Raw genomic sequence first — 10,032 nt, 5'->3', positions numbered from 1 at the left:
TTTCTTCCATTTGCTATTTTTACTTGTTCAGCTTAGCTTCAGCTTGATTGTTAATTATCTAGCAGAGACATTGATTTTCAGTCCATTGTGGATTATGTTAATGTTTAAGGGAAGATGGAGACAGTATAAGGAATAAAATATATTTTTTGATGTGAAACTTCCCACAAAACCTTGTTGAATCTGCCTCCTCTGAAGCTTGTAGCCTGACTTCCCTGCTTGATGTGTTTGGAGCTAATTAAATGCTCCAGTGCTTACGAGGCTGGATGGGCAACAATGCAGGCAAGGAAGGGAGGCTGCAGAGTGGAAAGCAAGTTGGAAGGAATAACAACTCCATCCCTGCTGCCAATGCAGTCCTGTCAGGCAACCTGTGTAGGTCCGTGTTCTGTCTGGGGACACCAATCACAGTAGTGTTTCATGTGGTTTCTTCAGTGTTGCTAGTGTGTGGTGTGAATCAGCTCATTTGGATGTATCCTGCCGTTAAACAAAACTGGTGGTTAGCTTGAGGCATGAAGATAATCGCCAAGTATGGAAACCATGTAGAAGCAAATGGGTGTTTAAGATATTTGCATGTCTGGCCAGGCTGGGAGAGGGAAGGCTTGGATGGGGATTTTTCCTGGGCCTTGGACAAAAGATCAGGCAAGCTCTTCAGACTGGAATGCACACTTTCCAAGTCCCAGTAACTCTCCTTGAGCGTAAGAGCGAAACCATTTTTAGGCTGAATGCTGGAATTGGTGAATGAGTCAGAGCTTCCCTTAATGGTTCTACAGCAGCCTTTTCCAGCCCAGCATCTCCTGATGTGTTGAAATTGCAACTCTTAGCCAGGTTGACTAAGAATTCTGAGAGGTGCCATTTCAGCACACCAGGAGAGCAGCCAAGTTGTGCCCTGTGATTTTTAGTGACTGTAGCCACCAAGTACCTTATTCTTCATTTCAACTTCTTTTCTGGTACTCAGTGGCTTTCTCCTGGGTAAATACCCCTAGTTGTTCATTTCTATAGCAAGATATACAGTAGTGATCTTACGTTTTGTTTGTTTGCAATTTAATGGGACTAGAAAAGCATCCATTGTCTTTGGTTGGATTCAAACAACATGGTTGATTAAATTAAAATATGGTTGGGGATTCAATAGCTCACTCAGTTGTGGGAACTTTGTCTCAGCAAACTGTTTGAATCAGGTCAGGCCATCATACTATGCTACCATATGGTTTGTTTGGACGCAACATGTTATATACCCACTGTGTAGCTGCATGATAGAACTTTATCTGAATGAGACGGTAGCAACCAATGGTCTCTGTAGCATCTCTTTCTCTCCCCCTCCCTCCCTCCCTCCGTCTCTCCCCCTGATCACAAAACAAAGAGTGGGTGTAGAAGGAATTGAGCTGGTGTTTTTGGGAACCCAGTTGTTAAATGCAATTTTAGTCATCTGAGACTAAGGCAAAGAATATAGATTTCTAGGGAGAAATGTTGGACTTAAGGATATGTTGCTGATTTGTGTGCTTGTTTGCCCATACTTTGAAAATGTGTATTTGTGGGAGAAAAAGTCTGTTTCATTGCCATCAGTTGGTTTTCAGTATGAAGATTCAAAGCATAGACGGCTATAACTGCTAAATGTTTAACCTGGCCTGGTGCTAATCCCGATGTCACCAGGATGAGGATACCTGGGCTCAGATGAACAGGACAGGGCCACTGCTGTGAGCAGAGTGCAGGTGAGGCTGCCTCATCAGGCTGCCCAAAAGCTCCACAAACCGGCCTCAGCATCCCAGGCTTCTGACTCCTTTCCTTTCCTGAAGCTCCAGTTCTCAGCACTCTCACTTAAGGGTGTTGATAAATCCATCAGGTGTTTTGGGGGGTAAATTTTGGACTCTGCGATAAAAGCTATTCTTTACCATTCTGCGAATGAAAATTCAGCGTTACAATTTTGTCTGTACTAAAGATTTTTTCTATGGGCTTACATATGAAGTACTTCATTCGTCTAAGGCTACCTCTTGGGGTTAAAAACTTCCCCAAAAAGGAGACTCTGTCATCCGTGCTCCATTGTGTTCACTTACCTTTCCCATTTCAGTTAACTGAACCGTTGGTCTTCTTGCTTGTTCTGCCTTCTTGTCTCTTTCATTTTCCTCTACTTTTTATTTATATACTTTTTGCATCTATATACTACTAACACTATATACGTATCCACTCTGGCTATTTAAGAAATGCATTTAATCTCTCATTAAGGGCAATTGTCTCTTGACTGTGTCACTAAATGAACCCCTCCCCAAGAGCCCCTTCTGGGCCACAGGGACAGGTGAGCTCCCATGAAAACTAACCCAACCTTCTTACCTGGTCTGGGAACCCCTTCCCAGGTCAGCCAACCAGCAATTATCTACAACATAGAGAAAGAAGCATTTAAGTTCCTTTGACTTTTCCTACAGTTTAAGCATTAATCATTCTAAGGATTGGATCGGCCCCTGTTTAAATTTTTTGAGAAGCATCAGGGGGAAAAAGGAAGGATTCCAGTCACTTGCCTGCTGGCTCCTGCATCTCTTCTGAAGGGGAATATCGTGGCAGGTGCTTTCTGGGAGAGGCAGCTCCGGCATCTTGTTCTGACCTGGAACCTCTTTGGTGGTTGCACAACATTCCTCATGTTCTGAGCCGCCCTGTGTGGAAGCCCCTCAGGCTCCTCCATTGGCTCTCCAGCTGATTTCCGATTTAGCTGGCTGCTGGATGCCTCACTGGCCTGTTTTGGTCATCGTTGTTTTTTCCATCAATGAGATCTTTATGAAAAACCTTTCCTCAGTGCTCCTGCAAACCATCTGTCTCTCCCGAGTTTCTCCCACAAGTCAGCCAGCATCCCATTGCCCCTAAGCACCTTTCACCCTTCAAAGGGGGTTTCCCCTGGTTAGGCTTATTTAGTCTAGACTTGTGATATCCTCCATCAAACCTCAGGGCTTTCCCAGGCCTGCTGTGCCTCCCACTGCACTTCAGACTGGTAGAGCTTTGACTGCATCATAGTGCCAAAAGTGTTTTTTTTCTAAAAGGCAACTGGACTTTCTTGGTCTTTTTCCCTTTAAAAATGCTTTGCTTCTCATCCAGGAAGCTTCCTCAGTTCTGAACCGGATGATTGAGAATCCAAAGGGGAATCTCTTCACTCTCTAAATCTGTGCTGGGACCTGCAGTTCAGATACCAGCCCCACTAATGTTATATACCATAGAATCTGATTGGGAAAACATTTTTTCCCAATTTTATCCACACTTTTTATTGATTGATTGATTGATTGATTGAATCTATTTGGGGGGGCCAAGAAAGTGGTGATGCTCTGGGCCATATACAACAAAAGCAAACAAGAAAAAAAAGAAATCAAAGCTATAACATCACTGAAAATAAATTTGCAAAATGGCAAACGGACAAAATACATTGAAGCAGCCACTGGGGGTGGGGTGGGGGGGTTACCCCATCCCAGGGGTTTGGGATGAGAACTTCTGAGGTTTCTGAAGTTCTTTTTTCTCAGACTTCTAGAGATGTTCAGCTCTGTCTTCGAAGGGCCATTCTGGCCAAGCAGGGCTGGCCATGGAGCCCCCCCCCCACTGCAAGGGCCCGTCCTGAGCCCCAGGCTGCCTCAAAGTGAGGCTGATTCTTGCCACTGCCTCCTCAGAGTTGCTGCTCTGTGGCCGGCTTCGTCTGAAGTGGAATACCTAAGAAACCCACCTGTGCGAAACCACAAAGCTTCAAAGCAACAGTGATCACACCACAAACCAGTTAGGACCATTCAGAGTATTTATTTTCTTAAAGTGGACAGCCTGTAACATTATTTCTGCTATTTTTTTCTTAAAGCCCTTGGCTGTGAATTCCCACTAATGTTCATACAACTGGGAAACAGAGGGAGGGGAAGGAAGGCGAGTGAGTGAGTGTGTTTGTGTGTGTGTGAGAGAGAGAGAGAGAGAGAAAGAAACTATGAGTGCATGGATGTGCTTTACAATTCTTGAATACATATTTACACATTTAGCTTGCACTGGAGTTGGGACGAACACTTATGCGGGGGGGATGAGGATGAGTTGCGTGACCACCGGCCGCATGACCCCCAGGTGAGGTTTTTCCAGTGAAGACCCAACGGCTTCTCTGGCCCATTTAAGTAGGCGCTTGCCAGAGGAAAAGGCCATTCAGCATTATTTTAACACAATGACACAGAAATGAAAATGCATCACTTCCATTTCTTTAATTCCACTAAGTTTTAAAAATTTAAATATCAAGACATTTAAATATTGTTCATATCACTCATCTGTTCACCTAATAATTACAACACTTTAAAAATAAACACCCCAAAAGACTTAAAAGGCTCTATTATACAGTTTCATTGGCTCCTGTGTTTGGAAAGGCCGTTGCAAATGCTGCCGTCCTTCTCAGAATGTTTGTGGAGCAAAGGAATGAGTCCCTCCATTGGCACACACAGAACGCAGACACAAAACAAGAACTTAAAAAGAATCCGTAGACCTCTTAAACCTGTGTTCAAAAAGAAAAATCCAACCACTTGTTGTTACAGAGATTGTGTGAAAGGACACAATTATTTGGCAAAAAAAGGATTGAAAAGAAAAACTTTCAACGTATAAAATTCCTCACCGGTAGAATAGTGACTACGACTTAGCTTAATCTTCAGTTCAGTAATTCTACTCATTTCTTACTTCGTGCTGCCCAATCTGAAAATCTGAAGGATTTAGATGGGCAGCCCCCAAACCATTCCCACACATCAGGTCCTTCCACAGGCGAAATATTTTGTGATACACCATTACATAAAGACAATGCATGTACCTAAAGTCTGCTTAGCATGTTCTGCAAGGAACCTGACCAGGGCATGCGTAGGGGTGAGATCCTCAGGCTGGGCCCCAGAAGGGAGGCAAGGAAGACCTCTGTCCTGGAAAGGATTTCCTGCATGCTGGCTCTGCCTCCTTCCCGACAGGAAGCTGGTTTCTAGGACAGGAAAGACAATAATCTGCTCATCACAGAGAGAACAGGGTGGCTCTGTCACTGCAGGAAAGGAAATGACACACGATGAGCCTGTGAGGATGGGACCATGAAAACTTTTCAGTTCGGTTCAAAACCTCACCATTTGCGGGGAGGCGTGCAGACGGTAAGCCGTTTCTTTTGGAGAAAATGTGTAAACAGCTGAAGGGATCTGTGAACGTACACCAGACGCCTCCCCTCCAGGACTGGATCTTCCCCACCTGCCCTTTTTTTCCTCTGTGAATGGAGGGATCTGCCTATTTTGCATGGCCACACAAAGCCAGATTCATGTCCTCGGAGGGTCCTTAGCAAAGGCCGATATATTTGAGGTTGTTCTGAATGATGACGTCTGTCACCGCATCAAACACAAATTGGATATTACTGGTATCAGTGGCACAAGTGAAGTGTGAATAAATCTCCTTGGCCTCCTTGTTGCGATTCAAGTCCTCGAACTGGCGCTGGATATAGACGGCTGCCTCTTCGTACGTATTTTGGCCCTTGTACTCGGGAAAACAGACCGTTAGCGGGATTCTGCGAATTTTCTCTGCCAGAAGATCCTTCTTATTCAGGAAAAGGATGAGGGAGGTGTTGATAAACCAGTTGTTGTTGCAAATGGAGTCAAAAAGGCGAAGGCTCTCTGCCATCCGACTCTGTGGAAAAGGATGCAAGTGTCAGCAAGAACATCAGGCACCAGGAACAGCGCATGCTTTCATCACCCGCGTTCTTGAGCAAAGAGGTAGCGTCGGAAGAAATTAAAAAGAGGAATTAAGAATAAGAGGGGAACAATGCAATCCAATATCATTATCCCTCTGTGTCTCTCTCTAATCATCCTTCTTTCAGCATTTCCATACATGGCTTATTTTAAGCTCTCCTCTTTTCGTTTCCAAGCCTCTCACAAATTCCATCCAATCCAACCTTCTCTGTTTTTGTTCCTTTCAACCTGGGTACTCTCCATTCATATGCTTGTTTTGCAAGTTAATCCTCATTTTGTTCTCTTTTCACCCATACCCATTTCAAAATGTTTCTTTCACACTGGACATTCAGATTAAAATTCAGTCCATCTTCATATTTCGCCCTTCAACCTTTCTCCTGTTTAAACAACATATACTCACATCCAATGCGTTTTTGTTTCTCCTGACATACTCAACTGTTGCTTTCATTCACCAAGTGGCAGAAGCATGTCTTATAAGCAGACATTTTGCTTCTTTTGCAATCACTCATTCCCCACAATAAGCCATATATTGCCCACTACTTTTTCAGTGGCTTTTACACATAAAACATGTAGCTCAGTTTATATGGCTGCCTCGCTAATCCAGAAGGACTCCATGACTGATGGCATCAAAAGCCACTGAGAGATTAAGGTGGGCCAGAACTAGTAAAGACTTTGAGAGTAGTGCCTTCCTGAAATAATAAAAGGAAAACTTTCACTGAACCTCTTCAGATCACTGGGCATTGCTGAAGATGGTTTTTCCATCAGAGTAGGATAAGATAGAATAGAGAACAGAACGGAAAAGAACAGAACAGGGATGGAGGAACAGAATAAAATACTTTATTTGGCCAAGTGTGATTAGACACACAAGGAATTCATCTCTGGTGCAGCAGCTCTATGTACATGCAAAGCAACAAAATAATGATAATCATAAGGACATAAGCTCTTCTGCTTGAGCAGTGCGTTGGACTAGAAGACCTCCAAGGTCCCTTCCAACTCTGTTATTTGGTTATCTTATGTTATAATATGATACCAATAAGAGCGGGTAGTAGACAAGAGGAGAAAGATAATAATACCACAGCCATACAACATGGGTAAGTGGACATATACATAAGACAGTACTATGAGAATCAGGTATTCAGCAAAGTGATGGCATGAAAAATGTGTCTAATTGTTTTGGCATGCAATGCCCTATAGCAGCATCCCGTGGGGAGGGTTGAAACAGTTTATGTCTGTAGCTATTTTCTCAGCCCTCTTTCTGACCCTTGCAATATACAAGTCTTCTATGGAAGGCAAGCTGGTTGCAATTGTTTATTCCGTAGTCCTAACTATCTGTTGAAGTCTGTCCCTGTTCTGTCCGGTTGCTCTGTGCCAAATCAGACAGTTATGGAAACACAAAGGACAGACTCAATATTTCCTCTGTAAAACTGTATTGAAAGCTTTTGGGCTTTAGCTCTGAATAAACGTTTTCTTCTTGAATTGCTAACTAAGATTTGTAAGATTAATAAAATTATTAAATATCTCATTTTTACTCAAAGATACCAGTTTAGATATGCATCTTCAATAGGTAGTTAAGGAACCTTTTTGTGTGTTTCAATGTTACCTATAATGGACCACCACAAACATTACACAACCAACCAAATAAATACTATAAGAAAACAGTAAAGTAGATCCCAAAATTCTGACCCAGGTCTGAAAAAGATTGTTCTATAAGCCAGAAACATAAGATAGACTGTAACTAAAAGCATGTACTAATGAAAGCTGTTTCATTTGCCACTCAAATGACTACTTCCAAACATAATAAACAGATGCAATGATACTGAAAGATTCAGTTTCATTTAGTTTTAGAAGTAAAAGCTAGAATGGTCATGTAAACCTTTATGAATTGAAAGACTAGGCGAGACATGATAGCAGTCTTCCAATATCTCAGGGGCTGTCACAAACAAGAGGGAATCAAGTAATTCTCCAAAGTACCTGAGGGTAGGACAAGAAGCAATGGATGGAAACTAATCAAGGAGAGAAGCAACCTAGAACTAAGGAGAAATTTCCTGACAGTTAGAACAATTAATCAATGGAACAACTTGCCTCCAGAAGTTGTGAATGCTCCAACACTGGAGGTTTTTAAGAAGAAGTTGGAAAATCATTTGTCTGAAGTGGTGAAGGGTTTCCTGCCTAAGCAGGGGGTTGGACTAGAAGACCTCCAAGGTCCCTTGCAACTCTGTTATTATATATTAATTGCTAGAATGGCCATTTTAGACAACTGCCTGTCCAGAAGCAGCTTTTCACCTAAGGATGCTGTTATCCTCTTGGCTCAATTGCACCTGGCCAAAAGATGCTGCTGGTGACCAAACTCAGGGGGAGCCACATCTTGAAGACCTTTTTTTAATGCATACGAGACTGCATTCTATTCAGAAGGATTGCCATCTATGATACAGATCTAGGGAGGGAGGGAGGAGGAAACTGTGGTTGACTTTGATGTACCACTGTCTGCCATTTTTCTCCTTGGCATTCCCAACCCTTTTGGGCCTCTTTTTCAAAGAGACAGTCTGCATACTGGTCTGCTCAGGTTGAGGCCCATTAGAAATTCAGGGGCTGCCAAATACAATACTTCCCTTCCTCCCCCAAAAGGACAATTCAAAATAGAATAGATAGGAAGACCCTGCATGACGTGGTGTCTATCACCACCCCCAGATGATTGAGTCTGGTGGTGGGGGTAAAGTGGCTTTTCTCCAGATTTAGGGAAAAGCCGTGGTTTCGGAGGGTCCTCATTGTGCTGTGAAGATCCCGCAAGGCCTGCTGCCTGGACGACGACTGAATGAGGATGTCGTCCAGGTAGCATTGCAGCCTTATGAGCCTGCATCTGAGATGGGCCGCTACTACCGCCAGAACCTTTGTGAAGGTCCTGGGCACCGATGATAGGCCGAATGGAAGGGCCCTGTATTGAACGTGTCGGCCGGCATAGAAGAAGCGCAGGAACCTCCTGTGCTGAGGGCGAATGGGGATATGGAGATATGCCTCCTTTAGGTCAATAGAGGAGAGAAAGTCTCCCTGGCGGATCCCCGCCAGGATGAACTGAAGGGACTGCATCTTGAACCTCCAGTAGGTGATGTGCCTGTTGATGTTCTTGAGGTCCAAGATGGCCCTCCACCCTCCCGAGTTCTTTGGCACCAGGAAAAGAATGGAGTAATACCCCCTGCCTTCCTGATCGGGGGGCACCTGCTCTATCGCATTGATCTCCAAGAGATGGAGGATCTCCTGGTTCATCAGCTCCCTCTTGAGAGGGCAGGAGGGTGTGGGGCACCTGATGAAGTTTCTGGGAGGAGGGGACAGGAATTCCAGGGAGAGGCCCTCCCTAACAATCTGGAGGACCCAGGTGTCCTCCGTGGTCTGAGCCCAATGGGAGGCAAACGGCTGGAGACGGCCCCCAATGGGCGACGAGTTTGGGCAGTCACTTGGACTTGTGGAAAGGCCTGTTAGAGGCTCCACCGCGGTAATATTTGCAAAACCCAAACTGTTGCCTATCCCTGTCCCGAAAGGAGGATCTGTCCTGTGCCCTATCCCCCGACTGGCCGGGAGGTCTGTTGGGGGAGTTGAAGGAGGAAGAGGTGGAAGGCTCTGAGGAACGAAAGGACTGCCTTCTAGAGTAAGGAGCAGACTTACGGTCCTACTTCTTAGAGGTCGACGGCAGAACCTTCCTCTTATCCTTTGATTCAATGAGGAAGAGGTCCAGAACCTTCCCAAACAATTTTGATCCCTTAAAGGGGGAAGAGGCCAACTTCCATTTATGTTTCTGGTCTGCCTGTCAATGGCGGAGCCAAATCAGACAGCGGGATGTAACATTGGATGCCAGGACCCTGGATGCAAATTTAGTGGCATTAAGGGCGGCATCTGCCGCATACTGGGAAACTGCAATAATCTTGGTCACGTCCTGGCGGAGGCGCATGTCCCCCACCGGGAGCTTATTCAGGAGTTCGCGCAGCCAAATGGCCCTGCTAAAAAAGGAAGCGGAAGAAGACACCTTAATGGCCCAGGCAGCCACAAGGTGAGTCTTGTGGCAGGCCTTCTCCGCCTTCTTATCCTCTGCCTTGAGGCCCTCCAACAGGTCTGCAAGGAGGGAGGAGTTGGGTGTAAGAGCTGCAATGGGAGTGGCGGGAATCTGCGGTCGGAAGGACCAGGATGTCCTCTAAGGCGGGCTCCATCGTGTACAATTTCTTGCCGCTCCGCTGGGAGAGGACAGAGTGGCAGGTTGGGTCCACTGGCATTGAATGAGGTCTAGGAACAACCCAGGGACCGGCACCAGCTCCTGTTGAGGAGTTGGGACATTGAACATGGCCGCGTTAGGATTTAC

General features: G+C 45.0%; 1 protein-coding gene across 1 annotated transcript in view; it reads right to left on the bottom strand.

Annotated features, from left to right (window-relative positions):
- Window positions 1-3,736: 3,736 nt before the first annotated feature.
- GNAZ (G protein subunit alpha z) overlaps window positions 3,737-10,032 on the bottom strand; it is a 63,628-nt gene continuing 57,332 nt past the window's right edge. Inside the window, exon 3 of the mRNA XM_032229500.1 lies at window positions 3,737-5,625. Within this exon, the coding sequence (XP_032085391.1) occupies window positions 5,281-5,625 (345 nt within the window). The 3' untranslated portion in view covers window positions 3,737-5,280. The remainder of the gene's footprint in view (window positions 5,626-10,032) is intronic.

This window comes from Thamnophis elegans, chromosome 13 (assembly GCF_009769535.1).
Source record: "Thamnophis elegans isolate rThaEle1 chromosome 13, rThaEle1.pri, whole genome shotgun sequence".
In the NCBI taxonomy this organism is placed as follows: domain Eukaryota; kingdom Metazoa; phylum Chordata; class Lepidosauria; order Squamata; family Colubridae; genus Thamnophis; species Thamnophis elegans.
Note: the sequence above shows the minus strand (reverse complement) of the source record. Positions and strands in the feature narration are given on the sequence as shown.